This window comes from Antedon bifida, chromosome 7, assembly GCF_963402885.1.
Source record: "Antedon bifida chromosome 7, ecAntBifi1.1, whole genome shotgun sequence".
Lineage (NCBI taxonomy): Eukaryota > Metazoa > Echinodermata > Crinoidea > Comatulida > Antedonidae > Antedon > Antedon bifida.
Window position 1 is genome coordinate 14,152,609 of NC_136232.1, and position 21,920 is coordinate 14,174,528.

Sequence of the window (21,920 nt, forward strand, 5' to 3'; positions counted from 1 at the left end):
AATAGTTAATGGAAGGACCTGGAGTGAACCTCAAGTTCCCGATTATCAATGCTATATCAAATACAACAATATTTCCCCAGTATCATAGGAAAATTCCGTAATACAGCATTTCATGTGAAACACAAGTGATACTGTAATACCGAATTTCCCTATGATACTGGAAATATAGTGCCGATAATCGAGTGCCTTAAAGGAGGATTAGATGAAAGTGTAACACCTAGTCCACTTTGGCACACGAGACCTAGTTTATAATGTCTATAAACTGACCAATTTTATTTATTTATTGTAATTTAAATAACAATTAAGACAATCTTTTACGTGAACCACATGTAAATGTACAAATAAGGCATACTACGTAACTATACAGACCTACATCCATTCGTCCCTGATTTGAGTATAGCTTACTGAAACTTTAAAGGCCTACATAGATTGGGTTACGTAAAGACAGCTCTTATTGTAAGCGATCTTTCTTTAGAAAATGATGATACCATTTAAAATATGAAGAAATTAATAATTTGATAGATTTATATTACTATTATAACAACCCACTCATGGGTGTCTTTGTTCTAGGTTTATTTTATACGGTGGTACAACATCATTCCCCACTTGATACTGATCGATATGATATCTCATTAGATGATTGGCATACTACAAATTATAATCCATACTATTTATTATAATAATATGATGACATTGACGTAATAAATATAGCCGGATTAGCTTATGAGATGAATCTTAAACGATGCAAATACATAATTCCTATTTAATGAATGTTTTTCTCTTGTTAATAGCATTACACTGTTTAGCTAAACACAAGCGCATGTACTCTAAGGTGGAAGGACGATCGAATTATCCGCCCATTGTAATTACATAGAGAATATGAATGTAGTAATTAATTGATAAACTTGCGATTATGCAATGGGATCCATTTGTAAAAAAATAATCTGTTAAGAATAGCCTAGCCAGGCCTCAAGGTTAGGAAGTGAATATACGTACCGTCACACACATTAATAGCGTATAATTAAACTATAGCGCAGACGTACATACTACTTCAAACATTATTTTGTATGCAATACGAACACCGTTGTGGCAGTCAGCTGAAGTTATATCAATGAGCTTTCATTGGCTACAATATTATAACTGATGGTTACGATTCGACCAATTAGAATCACGATAAGTAAAGCAATCTTTACTTACGCGGAAGAATATTAATAATTGCATCTTCTCACGATACTTTGGCACTATTTTGAACCAAAACTGTGGATAGGTTAGCTATTTATGGTTGGTAGCACTAATCGCACAGGCTGTGCGATAGAACTAAACCGGACAATAACTTCTTGAGCTAAGAGCGGGTTCACTTCGTAATCTATTTCCAACAGTACAGCTCAAGTCGTGTGCGCTTTACCTCTGCCAAAGCTAAGGTTTCATTGACATCACAAATTATTGCTGCATTTAACAGTGTTTTAGATTTTCTATAAAAGTGTATTCGAAGATAATTTAATTTCTGTTATTACTCGTTTAGCCCTGGGCCTCTAAAGTAGAGTCTGTCATTTAACGCTCAATAATAAATGCTCTATAAACCAACGTAGATTGGAATTTTGCTTTCAAGAACATGGCAACTAATGCAATGAGGACACTTAGAGAGAGAGTTGGTAGTGGTGGACAGCAAGCTAAGGAATTTATAAACGTATCCATTGAAAGGTAAGACACGGAACTCATTATTTTATGTCAATATGTTTGTTTAAAAAAATTCACAAAACATAATTAAAATACACTTAGAATGCGATAATTACATTTTTTCACGAGGTTATCAGGCCTAATGGTAAAACATAGGAGCATTAGTGCTAATAATATTACATATTAAGGAAAAACGAGCGAATCCTTTATGTATACATGCCCATTATAGTATTTTGTAGATATAGTGGAAATGCTTCTTATATTTTACATTTTCCAATAATACTACAATTTTCAAACCATATTACACAGTGATATTCATGGTACATACATGTATATTATCTTTAAAAAGTGTGTATGTTAACACAGTGACTAGTTATTATCAGTCAAGCGTATTTAGAAAGGCGATATGAATTATTCCTGCAGTATTAGCACGCATACAGATTCGTCGATAAACCCTTGTTAAAATGATCTTGATAGAAAGCGACAATATAACCTTTCAAAATGTATATTGTTTATTATTATTATTTTTAAATATGAAAACAATAGCAGGATTTTTGCGTCTGCGTAAACACGTGATTCTAATTTTTTGGCCGAAGCACACAATCGGAATGATCTGGTTATGTTATTAAAATAACTTGATGCCGCATTGGTGCAATGTAATGCCGTGCTGTATCGATCCAACTTTTCAGCTAAAGATTAATACCATATTATTACAATTTGAATTATTTGCAACCATAATTTCAAAATAATATTTGTGAATCAGACAGTTAAAAGTGTAAATGTGCTGATAAAAAGAAAGAATTTAAATCTGAACAGCGAAAACAGAACGATAAATGTAACCTTCGTTATATTTTAATTTCGTGCTAAACATTTTATTAACAAATGTGGAATCCTTACGTTTGATGTAAGCAGAGTATTTTGATGCTGATGTTGGATAAAAATGGAGGTGAAGATTTATTACTTTACTTATCAATTGCTTTATTGACGATGATCATGGATTATTAACTTACTCTGTTTAATTCAAAGTATGAAACACAATGCATAACCAACAGTAAATACTACCATACTAGTATTTATTACAAGTCTATTGTACTAACTCATAATCAAATTAATTTCTCCACAAACGAAATTAGCACAACATCAGAACCACATTTACAATTTACAAACATACTTCTACAGTTACATCAACTTAGTGTTTTTATTTTCTTGAGCTAACTCGGAATAAGAAATCTTCATACAACAGTATAATTAATTCAACTAAATATGGACGAAACCTTGGATCGATTAGGCCAAATTAAAGAAATGGACCTGTGAATAATGAATGAATGAATATTATGATGAGAGAATTGGCAGCGTTAAGGTGATACAAAATACAGTTTTAACAAAGAGAACCGTTTAAATAACTTTAATCAACATATTATTAGCTCTCAAAACTGGCATCAACCGTTTTAATTATCTTATAAGAAACAAATGTACGTAGGTCTACGTAGACTAACTTAACGAAATAGAAATAGAAGACATATAGAAATGAAACGCTTTAGAATCATATTGATATTCTTTGGTTATTGCCGCAAAATTCGTTTATATTAGCTTGTGCCATAGCCTGATCTACAAAACACATTGTATAATGAGATATATATTTATGTTTGCTTGACAAAAAATAATGTTCAAATTTATGGCCAGCAAAAATACCATTAAATGTATATAACGACCGTTGGTTTTTGCGCCATTGTGGAGTGAATAGCCAGTATTCTAGAAAATCGCAGTGATGTGAATTTCGGAGCTCGAAGGCCTTCTGAAAGGTTCTAAAGGACAGCACCTGACAGTGGCTTTTTGGTGTGTAACCCACTAGATAATTACAATGATATCCCTACATGATCATCATTAGCACTATCATAACACATCATTGGCAATAGCCAATCAAATTAAAAATAATGCAACTGAGAAATTGAGTTATTATTAATGCGACACAAAAAGGCGGAAGAAATCCGTGGGTTCAGTATCGAGCACAACCTATTGATTATTTGACGTAAATTAAAATTAAAGCGCTCTCCAACTACAAAGATTTAAGTTTGAAATAAGTATCAATAATGTTTCTCACAAAAGATTACGTAACGTTATTAAGTTGCAATATTACTCTACGGACATTATTACAAAATATAATCCGTGTGTCAATCAGCGTACTTGTACAATGTAGTCTCCATTCCGTAACTATAAACGAATCCGTACCTTGAATGATATATCCCGTAGCAACTGGCCGGATAGAGTGTCTTACACACGATTTGATTTTATACAGTAGTATTCTAAACAGATATTCCGCACTAGATTTTGCAACACGAACTTAAAATCAGCATTTCATTGAACGTATAAATAAAACATTATTCAGATTTTAAGACGATGTGATCTTGTATCGATGTGTTCTAAACTCGAATACATGACCTATTTTGTAAACGTAGAATCAGCAATAATGGTTACAAACGTATCTTGCCGATTATTGACACCTTCGAATCTTCTCCATTACTTCGGATGGCTAAGATGAATTTTATAAGATCTGGTACCAATTCTTTTTTAGCTTAGATATATAAAAATAGAAGAGGTAGGTGAACGAAAAAGAAATTTGATAAATGAAATCTACAACAAAAAAATAAAAGCCTTGTAGAACAGTGGTCCTTTAAATTTGTCTTTTACATTCAATATTATTTAACAATTGCAACATTTTGGCTGGGTTTTTTCAAAAATGTTCTAGTTATATAATAGTATTTAAAAAAAAATTACAATACAGTGCTCAGCTTTAGTTGTAATCTCTTTATATATGTGGGTATATTTATATAGAAAATACTATCAAGGTTATAAAAATTGTATGTATATGACATGATGCGGAAACACCGGCAACCGATTATGTTTAAAATGCGTAGGATATAACACACGATTAAGGACTAATAGGCCTACAGACTGGCGGCAACTCACGCTTTAGACTCAAACACTATATGGTTGAACAGCAGACATTTCATATGCTCAAATGTATTTCTTCCATCCCCATATTAATGTACTGTAGTACAAATCGAAATATGATTCAAGATTTAACCATGGGGCATTATTTACACAAAATGAACACAAACCTGTGAAACTAGCAGATCAATGTTCTTATGCAGGTAATTGTCATAATTGCTGTAGGTATAGTCATTTTAGTATCATAGTCAATTCCAAAAATACAGTGTCACTTTTGATATTGTTTTTGATATCTAACTTTTAAATAATTTCTATAATAAAGATGTGATACATATGTGATTTTGTATCATCGAACTTTTATGTATAAAGATACAGTAGGCATACCAAGAAATCATCAGTGAAGTGCGCGCGCGTTATTATTCGAGAATAGTGGACAAATCAGGGAAGATCCCTGGACAAATACAGTAGCTCTTTGGTCCAGCACAACCGTGCAATATGTCACTAGTCTAGTTTTTAATATCATTTTAGTCACTTGGTTCAGACACACACGTTTCAAAGTCGTAGTTCGGCAGCAAATTCAAATTATTACAGATTGCATTGCATTTTATCCGCAGTTCTGCATGATGGCACGTATAAGAATGCGGAGGTGTTGGTAAAACACAATGTCATTGTCAAATTTGAATACTGTAACTTATTTTTGTTTTTAAAAACTGGTTTAGATAATTGTTACAATTATTTAGTTACTTTAAATGGAGACTCGAAGGCAATGTAATTTAAAGTGTACACTAATTATTCATATTTGATATAGTTTACTTAATTAAGACTATTGTTACCAATTAAGTATACCTTACTTAAGGCATGAACGACATTTATTATAAGTAGCCTCTAACAGCCTACGACGGTGTAAAATTGATACATTTCATGAAGTACTTTGAAATACAATATTCCATAATTACGTGACTGTAACGCTCATACATTATTCATAACTGGATAAAAGTGAAGTTCTTTATAAATAATTAACTTTTTTACTCAGTTTGGGTGCTTCGGGGAAATCAAATATTTTATTCATTAAGATTGCGATCGTTATTACTCCATGAATGTTCGATAGACAAGAATCTTAAAAGAGTTAATTACATAGTGCTGTTCAGTGATGCTGATAGTGTATACTCATCGTAAAGTTAAATAATCAAAGTTAAAATAACTGCTTAATCAGCTAATTTAATATAATTTAAATTCAAGATTCAAGACATTACCAAATAATATGATTAATACCACAGCACAAACTGCCCATATTTGTCATATTCTTGTTCTTAATAACTGTAGCTACTGTCATGTCTCCATACATTCCATCATTATGAAATATAATATCAACACAAATGAACCTTACCGAATTATTGAGGCACACATCTGATTAAAGCATTTTAAACCAATTAATTAATTTTGTTTTAAACAAAACGTTTATTAACGTTTAATTGATAATTGCCAATACTTTTAAATGAATAGTCATTGGACATTTAAATCCCCTCTCTTGAAAGCGGCAGATACTACTTGTATCACTTTGCTCACCAAAACACCTGCATTGTTTTTATCAAAATTCATAATAATTATATTTTGAAAACAATTATTGTTTACATGTTATGTGTTTTGTTTTTGACAGATATTTAAAACAAGTTTGCATATTAATATGATTAAACATCCGCAATTGTAATAAATTCAGATTTATTAACAAGTAGACTCGTATGACATTACCTCGTTGTAATCTAGTCAACTGAAAGATAATCTATCTCATAGAGAACATCTTCTATTATTTACGATGCCACATACAAATAAAACACGCAATAAATCATATCAGAAATATAGATAGAAAAATAAAAACAATACTTTATTATTATTTTCAAAGAAATATAACAATTTGAGACCTTTTGGTTTTCATTGCGTTCAATGATTGTCCTTTTATGAAGCAACTTAACAATATCCCAATGGTAACATAAATCAATAGACAGCGCATGCAGATTGTACACAAAAAGGGACAACTTAAACACAATATAAAATGTTATCTATTCTTTGGACATTAATAGTCGTATGGTTCGGCTAAAGTACGGTACTCTTCTTAAGCCTGTTTAAAAACAATATGTAGATAACATTCACTAAGAATGGAAATGTGCACTAAATTGGCTAAGCATTATCGGTAAATGCTCAAACTCATCCACAGTAAGTATCTAATTTGCACTTAACGGGATTTAAATGTATTTGTTCGCTCAATCGTTATCTTCCAGAAATTACTCTTGGTGCAATAGAGAGCAGTTATTGGATTATAATACACAGGGTGGTCGAGAAGAGGTTACTTACTTTCGACCAATAACAACCAACTTATATTTACTTAATTATGTTGCCCTGGTAGTTTTACAAATAAAGGAAATGTTGTTAAATGAAGGAAAAATAGCTTGAATAAACAAATTTTACTAAACGAAATACCCAAAGGACAACTGATTAGCAAACATCTTAGAGATAAAATAGTTTGTTCTTTTTTTATAAGTGATGTACATCAAACAGTACTGTTCAGCGCGATAACATGTTGATGAAGAAAGAGAAATAGCACTAAAGTTTATGTTAGGACATTTATAGTTAGTATCGGTAAAATCTACATTTCTCATCTTTGTAGATCTTTACAATTACATATTGCATTCTCAATTTTGTGCTTGATGGTTTATAGGTTCACCTTTTCCATTTTGAGAATTTATGACCAAATATCTTTATTTTGCATATACCGAATATTTTTTCTCCATAAAAACATTATTGGAACTATGCATTTTATTTATTTTTAGCTTTAGAGTTGACCAGCTATTTGCTATCGGGTATTCCTTTGTTCAGTGTTACAGTTTTCAGTGTTGCTCCTAAACCATGATCTTTTCTATTTTTATTTAGACCTGCATGTATTATAATTGGAAAACCTCAGAATAGCAATGCTACTCTTTCACTCAGTGTTTTTATTTGTACCAACTAGCAGATTTTGTTAATTGAAGTTGTTTTTGTACTTTACTTTGTACTCACAAAAGTAATCTGAGAATTAGAACAAATGAATAAAATAGTAAATAGTAAATAAAATACTAACCAAGAAAAAAGGTACCCAACAAGAAATAATATGATGATACGGTTGACATAGAGACTCGGTAGAAACGACGCATCAATTATGTCACAGACTGTCACGTTTTACCACTTACAATAAACTTCATCATATTGTAATATTTATAAGTAATTCCACATAAATGTGTTAATAGGCTCCTAAAAGCGAACCTTGGTGATTCCAATACCTAAAAGGCTTAAATAATCGCAGTGTATAATACACAAACAATATTATAGCCCAACAATCTATTAATTCATAAATATTAATATTTTTATTATTCGTTCGATGTGACGAATACGTCAGGAAATCTAATACTTTGAAAACCTCAATTAAATTTACTTCCGTCCGTTTTCGGATAACTATACGATAAAAATACAATACTGACCACAAAACAGCTTGGTCGTCATCGAAGGGGTACCATCATACTCCCACGTCTTCGTCAGTATCATCACAAATTATCTTTGAAAAAATTATTATTATTATTATTATCGCATTCGCCATATCATAAAATCACAATCAATATTATCTTCATCATTTTTTTTTCAATTTAAAGTGCTATCGTCATTTTCATCATCACTATCATGCCTAGAGTATTAGTCAGACACCTTATTCAAACGTTATCTCATACGTTGCAATTTATTTAATCCCTAGATTCAAACCGAGTCTACCAATTCATTAATTATATATTGATAGTGCATATTGGATTCATGCATAGTGGAAGTAGATCGGTCCTGCTTCATTAATTCGATCCAATTACCTATGAAAGTAAGGGATTACCTAGTGGCTCCAGAGACGTAGAAAGTAAAATGAGACGAAGTGTGCTTGGATATTTTGAGACAAAAAGACATGCTGAATATAGTATAACTGTATAAAATAACATATTTAATACGTTCATTAGTAAAACCACAAAACAACACGAACAACTTCACGTGCGCGGGCGTTGAAACACTGATAAGGACCACTTTGGTACCTAAAACTTTCCTTGTCTGTGTCGGGTGACAATATGGTTAGCAAGGTATTTCCGAGTTGTATGTCTTGGTCAATTGATTTGTTCGTACAAATTGTTTGTTTTGGCCAATAATATCAGCATGGTAACATGCTACCATTGTTACAAATACATTTATCAATTTACTTATCTTTGACCAAGTTTTTGCTTCTTTTTTCTTTCTTTCTCAATCAATCACTGTTCTTAAAGGTGGCAACCTTTTTCTCAGGAGAAACACTTAAGATGTTCTACATACAAAAAGTACCGTATTTCATGTCTGCCGTCATTACGTCATTGTCGAATGATAGGAGAGATACAATATTTCGGCATTTTTTCCACTGTGAAAACTTATCCTCAACATATTAACACATGATCAATCGATGCCCTTGGTTTGATTCCGAACGGAAACGAATCGGATTGGTTTCGATTTGGAAGAAGCTGCCGATTTTATGATCATCTCCCTTTTGAATTTAACTACTATTTGATAACCTTTGGTTTTTAATCACTAAATGCAAATAGTATGCCTATGCCTTCCGAGTAAGTCGATTTGCATTCCTTCGGGATGTTTATGTATAGCAATTTATTACTTCTCTCATGTCAAGCGCAAACAAGTCCTCGTCAGCGAATATACTCCATGTAAATACGACATAACTGCAGTCCAAACATCAATAATTGATCACGATAAAAACCGAATGTAGGTCTGTCATATTTCACATGTAGAACCGGACAAAACAAACATCAATTGCTTTAAATAGTTCTGTAGTATTTTATGGTATTTTCTTCAGAGTTATGTAGATTTTATGCGGATAAAGTGCAAACTTTCTGTAATCGTTCAGATGAAAATATGTTTAATGGTAATATCATGATTTATTTATATGAATTTGTTTAATGAATAATTGTCTGCGATAATGTGCAATGGAAATAGCGAATCCTTAAGTCAATTCACGGTCATTTATAACAGAAATATTGATTTCAGGTTTAACTCGTAAAGCCCAATTAAGTGAGCAAATGAAAAACAATATGCCAATTTGCTTATTTCGTTATGTAATCTGATTATAATCGTATTCATTGCAATAGAAATACAATAACAAATAATAGCACTGTAGTATCAAATTCAACCCGAATATTGTACGGTATTATGTAAAGATACAATATAGTCCGTGCAGTTTCTTGTCTCACATGGATTCTCATAACACTCAATACATACTGTATAGAGTAATCTCTTTTTCAAATACACTAAAAATGACATACATGTGTTATGGATGAACATGTTGCCGTCCCTTGATATGAATATCTCAGACTCGCAGTTTATTGTCCCTATAAAAGACACTGAAGATAATCGGCTGCTATTTTTAGGAAATATGAAGAAAGGTGAATGTGATGAATATTTCTTTAATTTAAAACCCATGTTGTTTTGCTCATCTTCTAAACAATAGGCCCATAGTACTATTAAACAGGTATTTATTAAGTTTAGTTTTAAGTGTTTATTTTTATAAATTTGAAAACGTGACTTTCTAGAAAAGCAAAAGGTTGATAATATTATACATATTATATGATAATTAAGTTTGGCAAAACAACAAACATCGACCATCAGCTAAAATAAGTTAAAAGTATTGTGTAAGAAATACACTAAAATACAATAATTAAAATATGCATTACCTTTTAAATTTGACATTGTACAGATCCATCAAAACGCAAGCCAGCTTTGTATTAATACCTCTATAAAATTATATAGAACGAAGCGACGCAAATCACGTGGTTTTAATGAACACTCTTGTCAACAATTATTCTATGACATGATTAGAAATAAATTAATACTAGAATTTCCAGTGCGTGATTTTGTAGGTATCATTTATCATATAGTGTATACATATTCAATATTATGTTATAGGTAACTAGTCTTGCTAATCAATTTATGATATATTAAATGCTTTCTAATATTTATAGCTAGCTGCAGTTCTTTTACAATATTCCACTTTATACTAAACCTTATTTATGTATTACGATTGGTAGGCCTACTTCATATTAACGTCCGAACCAACCAACCAACCAACCAACCAACAAATCAACGACCATCATTGTAGATCCATGTCGCTTCTATCCCACATAAGTCTAATAATACACTGAAATTTGAGAAATTGCTTCTTAGTTAAGTCGGTATGCACTAAAGTTAGCAATGAAGTCAACTTACCCGGGTAAATAACAGCACCTGAACGGGCCCTTTTAAAGTGGCTTGGTCTTGCTTTCTGAAAAGGAAATGATGTTCAGATACATATCCTGGTAACGACAATATAACAACTTTCCAAAAAAAACAGAAAAGGAGCAATCATATCATTTCGATTTCACAGACGGGAACTTTAGATAGTATACGGTAGGCCTAATCGACTTTAGGCACACCGCCGAACGTTCAGGATTAAAATCGAATCAAATCAACAAAAGGTCTTTGCATATTTTATAATGCTATGGAAAAATAAGTTTCAAGGTAACCACTTTGCTACATATGCCTTGGAACTCTCTCGTCAGCCATCAAAGTCCAATTATCGATGGTTATTTTCCAACTCAACCCTAATTAAACCATAATTAATTGATTAATTAATTTTGTTGGAAGCCAATCGAGCCCACTGGATAGAAAATATTAAATCTCAATCCAATATTGTACAATATATAAAAAAAGAACAATTGAAAACTTCGCCCACTTAAACTGTCTCGTAATGCTTATTTTAAAAAGGTTTCACGTGAGATTAGTGACGTAACATGCAATATATTTCAACTACTAAACTTGTATGAAAGTGAAATAATTTGACCGTAAAGTAAAACTAATTGGTAAAAATAATAACGAATATTGCTTTTGAATTCAACTATTTTAATATAGGTCATTGCATTAATGAGTATAGGTGCCAAATAGTCGTGTGTATTCAAATTTATTCAATGCGTGATGTGTTGGTACTTCACAGATAAGGCTTACGGAATTCTGAAATAAAGAAAGAGAATGATTTATTTTAATTGCAATCCGACTGCATGTCGTGAAAATTGTAGAAAAGAAAATTTGCAAAGAATGTTTTGTTTAGTATGCGGTAATAAGCAATAATCTCAATAAATGAAATTGTTTGTCGTAAATCACCAGCTCATAAGTCTAATTCTAATAATAACTTTAATCTTCACTCGATGTTTCGAATTCCTGCAAGTTTTGTTGAAGAGAAAGATGACAGAATGAAATAATAAAACTTGAATATTAGAAAATAAATACAGACTGGTCCGTATGAATTATCAGAATACTGGATCAATGTGCCGTTAGGACACATGACAAGGCGAGATCTGGTAATCCCAGTTTTGATTTTCTAACATCAATCTTTCAATTGTCACCTTGTTGGGTGGTTTATTCATCCTTGTCATCCTTTTGCTTTTGAGTTTCCACCATTAAATTATTACCAGTTGATTGCATCTGGGGTTACCCCTAGTTTCACCTTCTGCTTGCTTCTGTGTTATATTTCCGGGATTATCCAATTAGGTTTCCCCTGGATGCTTCCAATGGTTTTATTCTACACAGCTTTCACTCGGCTGCGTCATTTTTGTTTGGGTTTATAACATATTACTTTCACCCGGTTGGTTGCTTCTAGGTTTAAAACATACCACTTCCACCAGGCTGGTTGCTTCTAAGTTTATAACATACAACTTTAACCCGGTTGGTTGCTTCTAGGTTTAAAACATACCACTTTCACCAGGCTGGTTGCCTCTATGTTTATAACATACCACTTTTACCAGTTTGGTTCCTTTTAAGTTTATAACATACCACTTTCACCAGACTGGTTCCTTCTAAGTTTATAACATACCACTTTCACCAGGCTGGTTCCTTCTAAGTTTATAACATGCCACTTTCACCAGACTGGTTCCTTCTAAGTTTATAACATACCAATTTCACCAGGCTGGTTCCTTCTAAGTTTATTACAACCACTTTCACCAGGCTGGTTGCTTCTAAGTTTATAACATACCACTTTAACCAGTCTGGTTGCTTCTAGGTTTAGGCCTATAACATACCATTTTCGCCAGACTGGTTCCTTCTAAGTTTATAACATACCACTTTCACTTGGCTGGTTCCTTCTAAGTGTGTAACATACCACTTTTACCTCCATGTTGCTTCTAAGTTTATAACATAAACTTTCACCAGGCTGGTTGCTTCTAGGTTCATAACATACCACATTCACCAGACTGGTTGCTTCTAGGTTTAGGCCATACCACTTTCACCCGACTGGTTCCTTTTAAGTTTATAACATACCACTTTCACCAGACTGGTTCCTTCTAAGTTTATAACATACCACTTTCATCCGGGTGGTTGCTTCTAGGGTTAACATATCACGTTTACCCGACTGGTTGCTTCTAAGTTTATAACATACAACTTTCATCAGGCTGGTTGCTTCTAGGTTTATAACATACCACTTTCACAAGACTGGTTCCTTCTAAGTTTATAACATACCACTTTCATCCGGGCGGTTGCTTCTAGGTTTAACATACCACGTTCACTTGACTGGTTGCTTCTGTTTCTGGGTTTATAACATACCACATTCATTCGGGTGGTTGCTTGGGTAAACTGTATGTCATCCTTCACATGTTGCTTTATGGTTCTGTCTATATAACATGTAACTTCCACTCAGCCGGTGGCTTATGGGTTGGCTAATCGGTTTCAGTTGGGGAATATATAGGGATAATAATATACAAAAGAGAACTTGATTTAAATACAAATAATTATTTCGAGGATATGTTTGTGCAGAGGATGAAACTCTCCTCCCCACTTTTAACTTGAACGCTTTAGTATAACATACAACATTGGAAGGTAGAAACAACAATAATAATATTAAATATGGTTAACTGCACAAAGTATCAGTAATAACAGGACAACCGGCAGGATCAGCAATGAATTGCTCATTACAGTCACACTATTCACTGATCATATGTTTTTTTTCTATGCAATAGTCTAAACATTCCTATAATTTTAATTTGAAATGTGATTAAATTTCTTAAGCCAGGTCATTTAATCCACTCCAATTTGTAATTATCGTCCCAATAACCTTTCAGAAGACAACACCGATCGCCGACCGCAGCTAATCGTATTTTCCCCCGGGAAATTATTTAATTTACAAAATCTCGATGGCGCATGTATTTTCGTATAGAGTCCTATGGGGACAGAGTAAGTCATGAATGAACAGTCGATCCGATTAGCTTAAGATGGTTTGATCTTTAGTACATCTTGGATACATACTGTAGCAGACCATAATAGATAAATAAATCTAGAATATACTACATTAAAGTAATGATCAAACGTTCAAATGTAATACTGTACAGTACAGGTAGGCCTACCATACCACATCTTGGAGAGACAACGCCATGTTATTGAAAGTGTAGAGAATACTGATTACCTAGGCCTACTGTACTCTGAAAATCGTGCAAATTCACAAATTTCTGTAAAATGTTACAAAAACATTATGTTGTTATGGTTCATGGTTAATTGGTACATTAAATATAATTTATTCTATAATTTATAACCTTTCTTTTTATAGTGTAAACCACAAATGTCATCATTTCTGTTTCAAGTGTTTGTAAATAACTGTAAGCATTCCTACAGATGTGTGCAAATTGGTTTATTTAGTGTTTATTCAAGTTAATAATCATGTTTTTATTTTTTTTTATTAAATCATCATAGCAATTATATCTATTAATTAATTACTATTTAGGTTTATAATAACTTAAGATTATAATGTATTAAAAAAATTTGCATTATTTAGGCATGTCTCGCCAAACAGACCAGTTTAATAACAATAAAGATGTTGACTTTTAATTGAATTAAAACATATTTCAAATACATAAAATAGAGAGATTATTAATCAGCATTTAATTATTGTAACATATATGTACAATTTCAAATTACATTTTTTCTTCAAATTTTAAAAATTAATATATGTTATGTATATGCTCTATTCATATAGTGTCTTATTCAAACAGAGCTTTATGATTCTCGTTACACACATGTCTATCATTCAAATTACCTTTGTATTGCAATGAGGCAAACCTTATCTTCGTAAAGCTATCGAAAAACAGTTCAAGGTTTCAAATTAGCATTTATCGCCTGCTGTCACAATTGTATCGTCTTTAATCCGTATATATGAAATATAAACAATACGTCACCTAGCGTGAGGTGCCTATATTATTGATTGTATCGGATATTGAGTGTTGATTTGAATACAGGAAAGTCATTATACCCACGACCTGCTAATGGCGGTTCTTCTTTATTTTGTTATATATAATATAGGATCCAGCAAAAATAATAAAATATTTGTTATCATTATGTTACCGTAATTTCTAATTTTCAGAATATAAAAGAAAAAATATAAATTAAAATCGAGCTCATATACAATTTCGTTATTTTTCCCCCATTTTTATTTATGTTTTTTAATCAAGAATTATAATTAATATCCTCACTTTATGGAGTCGAATCGTTTAGCCACACAATAATGCATAGAAGATAAAACATGTTAGGATCAGGGAGTTGTAAATATAGGCTATTGGATTAGGAGATGCTTGATCATAAGTATTGGCGATTCAATATCAACAACATACGGACCATTTAGGTAAAATAATAACTAAACGTTGACAACAACACCTAAATAACGTTTTATGAATCAATATCATTTTTATTTCAATCGATCTTGTTTAATCTGTCACGTTTACCTGTTTAGTTTACTTTATAGTTACGAACGCCCTTTCCTCCAACATCTTATTAGGTAAAAGTAAAAAACGTATTGCGTCGTCACGATTAGTATACTAAATACCTTTGTTACATCATCGTTAATTATGTTTCATTAGAATTTATAGTGACACTCGAAGTAACGACACTATTTCCAAACCAAATTCAATGAATTGTCTTTACAACGTTTTTTTTCAAATTTCACATCTTTTGCTTTTTATTGAACCATTTTAATTGTAAAAATTAATATTGTGTATTTTCTTGTTTTTGCTACATAATGTACAATATGCGTATCCGTGATCCATTAAAAAAAATCAGTACTGGGATACTAAACGTGTTATCACATGCAGAATAAATAAATAAATCGTTTACACACAAATTGTGAACAGTTTACCTATCTTAAATAATATTAAAACTGAAATTGTCTTTAGATCATAAAATCTAGTAGTATCCAATGCGATTTACCGTTATAAAGTACTAATAAACTAAAGGCGATTTATTTATTGGTCTCTGGTAATAAATTCCGCATGTCGCTTAAAAGTAAATTGCAAATAAAACTCATTTAGTTTAATGGTGATTAACGTAACATTTGTGGGGACAGTGATAAATGGTGTAATAAGCACTTTTAGAGTTTCAATCAGCAAAAAGAAACGCATTGTTTTTAAGGTCTAATCGAGCAACCGAATATAACCGAATAATGACATTATAATATAATTACTTTGAAGTGTAGTTCAAAACAATGTTTTACTGACTTCATGTTTAGTCTGCCCCATTTCCATAAACCGTACTGTATAATAACTTTTTTTTCTCAAGGTTATTTTTAATCTCAAAATGTTATTCACATTATTTTGTTCTGAATATTGTGAGTGTTTGTTTTTACTACATTTAAAATAAAAGTGATATCCCCCAAAAATGTGAGACATAGGCCTACAACCTAAAATAATACATATATAACTTGAACTATGCCATTCAAATCAGTCATGTACTTAATTAGCAACGGGTTTGTGCTATGTTAGGTCTAAATGAACAGTTAATTACTTTGAGGATGCAAATCATTCCCACAGGTGACCTTCTCAATTGCAACATGTTGTTTGAGATAATGCTCAGTGGAATAGTTTCTCAAGTTTGTAAACAGAGCAACAACAAAAAATAATATGAGTCGAAAATGAATTTATAAAACACCTGAATACTAGACCGATGTGACAGCTTGGAGACTTCCTTGCGATGTTAAACATTCACTTTATTACATTTTTTAACGTTTTTTAATATCCCCTCCATCGTGAAATTAAACGCTAATAACAATTGTGAAACAATTGTAATAATAATTAACAGTCATCTCATATCTCTATTGTTTGACCAAATTTATTTACTGTATTCATTTTTTCAATTAAAACTCATTTTATTTATATATTTATATATTTTTTTAGTTAGTGTTTACCGACCGACCGACCGACCGACCAACCGACCGACCGACATAGTGAGCTGTAGAGTCGAGTTTGCACGCGACTAAAATATCACACATTAGTTTTACTCAGTCTTGCATATTGTATAATAGGCTTATATTTCAACTGCAATCCTACTGAATGTCTAGTTCAACCAGGAAGACAGACTACATTTCTATAGTCAATAGACAGACAAACCCAAGTTTGATTTACTTGCAGAAATGATCTATTATCGCTTTATAATGAGTTCATTCGTTTGTATTTTATCACAATTTCCGAACACTATTAACCGAATTTCAAGACATTCATGAGATTATTCCAAAGATAATATCAAGTCACGATAGTAGTTAAAAAGATAGCTGAAAGAAGCACATTTTCGTATAAACTAGATCAAATGATATCATGCCGGAGGAAGAGTTTTTTCTGCAGCATACACTCGATCGATATCAGTGCTGGACTTATGCTTCAGTCCACATCCAGACGTTATACAAACTTTCCCTTTGTAACGTCTGGATAAATGATAGTAAACATTGAAAGACGTTCCATGCCCATTGTGCATAGTCTACTCATTGATATGGTTTATGTTATTATCAATACAATTGTTGTTAATGGAACGTTAACCACAAGAGTCTATAATCAAAGACGGCCCAAGATAAGTGCATACTATGTAGTCCCCTTCAACATGATTACATTAATTTAAAGTACATGTTTACCTACTTAAACATTTTGATTGTAAAGTTGTACGGCCTTGTATTGTCCTGGCTCATCTAATTATGTATATTTACGCCAAACCATTTATTTAAAATGTCATCATCATAATCATCATTAGAATCTTCATTCACATATTACTATTGTTTCATCATTATCAGCATGCTATTTCTCATCCATTCATCTTTCTTACCTTTAACATAAATTATGGTGCAAGTGTTCTGTTACTGTATATTTCTATCCCTTATATTATTATTATTATTACCATATTCATTTTTTATTCGGCTCCAACATCTTCCATATTATTATTATAATATTACATATTATTTCATATCATATTGTCATATCACAAAGTAGGGCGTAGCTTATCATCAACAACTTTTATCAGTAGTTTTATTTTTATTAATTCGCATCACACGCGTTTATTATCGCATAAACTTTAGTTTTGTTCATTTTACAACACCTTGTCCAGAATCATGTCATCAAAATTTGCTTTCAAAGAAGTCAAGATTCACTCGATCAATATTAGTCGGCAGCCGTGGTATCTGTTTCATTTGGCGATTATTAGTAAGAAATTCAAGTAATAGTCGGTAATTACATATATTTACTTTTTAAATCGGAGCGAACAGACCAACCCGTCGCTACACTTGGCAAATATTTAATGAACACGCTGTAACCTATGCGTTGTCAATATTTGAAGGCGCTTTATTCATGTTAGATTAAAGTTTCATCTACTCCAACAGTGTGTTTTTCGAACAAAGTAATGCAAACATGTCACTTGGAATTGCTCAGCAAGCTTTTTATACGGCTGGTTCAATGAATAATTTTGACACATAATATGTCTACTCTCTGAAGGTGTCGGTTAATTTTAGAAATGGCAAATACAGTGCACTTTTCTAATTATAATGTCAGAGAAATCTTATCAAACAATATTAATCATCAATTCTATACATTAAATCTACAAATATACCAGTAAGTTAGATTTATTAGTCCTGAGTCTACTTTGGGTATTCACAAGATATCACCGAATCATGCTGTAGGCCTAGGCCTTCTTAATCACAGAATGGAATTACAATTCTAGATTTTAATATCTGTTTTAATATATATGGACCTCCTCACAATTATTGTCATCTTTATTGTTTAAGAATTGGCTTAAGAATTGATTAAATTGTTTCTATATTTCTTGAGGCCCGTTCATCCTTGTACGCAATATTAAATAGAGCATCATGGATTGTTAAATGTATAATCATGCAGTCTCACCACTTGCCACTAACCAAAAAAAGTAACATGTTGGCATAACTAATAACTGCATCAATAAAGCATTATAATGATCTATGTGTGGTTGCTAAACAGCTAGCAGAACTTTCATTCTCATGTATGAGGTGCTACTGCTCGAACCTTCATGGTACGGTACCTGCACAAATTGTTGCCAGTGGGTAAATGGAAAGTACTCAAGCTAACTTGGAAACTGAGGAGTAGGCCATCTGCGGATCCATGGCAGACCGGCGGTGAACGCAAGTGTTTCAACGAAATATGTATCATAAAACAAAGAAATCAAGAATTTGATCAGTACAAGTTGTTAATATCGAATGCACGTGGCATTTTACGAATGTAATATGATCATGACCTGAAGGAATATGATTGTGATGTTTTTAGAGAGTCAGTATATCTGAGTTAATATAGGATGTAATTGTTTAGACCAACAACATTTAATGTGGACTTTTGTCGAGTTACCAGTAGTAAAATCAAATAAAAAACAAAACAAATTAAATTAATTAACACAGCACATTATTAATTTGAATAATCTAATATTAACCTTTGCTTGTTGTCCATGGATGGATATTTTAAAATAGTGATATATGTATAATGATATGTTTATGTATCTACGGTATGTGTTGATACATGTGATTCATCATTATCAGAAAAAAAAACATAAAAGAAATTGCCGCCAACAATAAATAAAAATATGAAATCAGATTAAGAATAAAACAATTATGATCCTCCAGAGGACCGAACTAGTGACCTAAAATATGCAGGATGGATACATTTCCTAGTCAACCGTACAACTTTAATTGTAAACGGAATACCCAGTGGAAAATTGTTCGCTTCAACATGAAAACGCAGTTGTGCATAACAGTTCTCACTTGTGTTTGGAATAATCTATAACATGCCAATAACAACGACTTTAATATCAATAGACAGTAGTAATCTTCTTCGCTTCATGCTCATCATGTTTAATAGGCCTATATTTTCACAAAATATCTATGTAATAAGTATTATTCTAATAAGTAAAATAATGAAAAAACAGATGACCTAGATAGTGCTGTCGTGTAACCTTTGGGTTGTACTGTACCTACAGTGTAGTTATCCTTGCCAGCATGCACTCAGTGTTGTGATGAGACTAGGCCAAACCCTAATATCTCTCAAACAATATGGACCTAGACTCTACATCGAATTTCCGTTGTTTTCTTTTCTCAAAATCTAACTTGCCATAGTAAGTTTTTTTTATTTAACGTTTAATATATAAATACGCCAGAGATTATTGGCTTGGGAAACATTGTTTAGTGTATAACAAACGGTTTGTTATGATTGTTACCCAATTCATTTTAGAAGTCTAGTTAGCCATTTCTCTATATGTTTAGTAAGTTTAACGCCTGGATTATTGTTTTCTTCTAGTTGTGATTAGGGCCTAACCGTGTAGGCTACGGGAAATACAGCTTACCACGTATGATCACCAATGACTGTGTCTTGTGACTTTGCAATTAAAATAAAATAAAAATTCATTTTTCTTCTACTGCTTGACCGAACTATTGACAATGATAACTTTAACTTATAAAGAGAGTAAACTGTAGGCCCACTTGCTTAAATAACTTTGAATTTGCAAAAAAATGTGAAGTAATACATTAGCCGTGCATCACAAATGAAGATTGACATAGAAGAGACGGCCAAGTATACTTATCTGTTTTACCTTATTCAAAGTATAGCATTTTGCTGCAGTTCGTACGTTTGATACACCTTATTTATTAAAATATAATTATGGTCGAGAGCCACATACTAAGCGTACCAAAGGTGGCGTGCTATAAATAATTGATCAGACTTAGAAAGCAATTTAGCAATAGACTAAACAAAAAAAAAAGAATTGTAAAAGATACGAAACAATAAGTATTAACTTGAAGAATTAAGTATTGATATAAACACAGAAAGACCTGAAATGACAAAGTCACATTGACAATGGATGGATTTAGATTAGAAAGGTTGTAGTCAGCAGAAAATAAATGTACGGTACTGTTGGCCTATAAAAGTTTGAATTGTATTTAGGGCTAACAGCCATTACTTTGGACGACGAGAATACAGTGTGCAAGGGTGCATTTTTGAAGAGCACACTTTGTGACAGAAAAATGAGTCATGAATGATCGATCTAGTGATCTGGTAAACTGTAGGCTAATCGAGCCCTACTACATTCTAATCACTGTTGGTAAAATAGCACATACAAAAATTAAAATTGTAGCATCTGTAGTAATTTAGATAGAGCGGTTGGGAACTGGTTTAGAAAGGTGGTTTACAAAATGATAGATCACTACGACGTAAGGAATGTATTGTGGCATACGACAAATACGGAAACAGTATTTTAGACAAATCAAACATATAATCATCGTAATGTTATGAAATAATATTAGACATGATAATGTTTATACGCCAAGAAAATGAAATGTAAAAGTACAGTATCTTGTCATGTTTGGCTGCAGTACATTGATATTTAGTCTTAAAACATATTATTAACATTATTAAATAGGGAAATTAAACATATCCGTTTGAATGAATGAAGAAAATCCAAAGAAGTAGGCCTATGCGTAACGGCATTAGCAGCGTATTTTACATAATATTCTAACGGCACTGCCAGCTTCATTCTTGATCTTCCAAAAAAAGTCACGAATATCGGATACAGTAGTGAAACGGTAACTGCTGTGACTTGCGGCATTGATGATTAAAGTGAACGAACACACACATACAGTACTGATTTTAATAAGACATTCACCATTCGAGTATTGGACACTAAAATCAATTACATTATTTTCTATTGAAAGTGACAAAAAACTACTAAGGTAGACGGTTTTCATATCAAACACATGAATAACATGTAAACGATGTGGCCGATATCTGTTAATGGAAGTCCCTCTGGTGATTTCAATTGCCATGCGCTGATGCAATTTTTCAAAATACAATTTTCTATATTCTTGATTATGATATAAAATTATTTGTATTGTATATTTCCTGACATTGTGTATTGAGGCGCTCATA

At 32.1% G+C, this 21,920-nt stretch overlaps 1 protein-coding gene across 1 annotated transcript in view; it reads left to right on the forward strand.

Annotated features, from left to right (window-relative positions):
- The first annotated feature begins 1,345 nt into the window (after positions 1-1,345).
- Positions 1,346-21,920, forward strand: part of LOC144849194 (vesicular glutamate transporter 1-like) — a 55,037-nt gene continuing 34,462 nt past the window's right edge. The window contains exon 1 of the mRNA XM_078706235.1: positions 1,346-1,701. Coding sequence (XP_078562361.1) covers positions 1,613-1,701 — 89 coding nt within the window. The 5' untranslated portion in view covers positions 1,346-1,612. The remainder of the gene's footprint in view (positions 1,702-21,920) is intronic.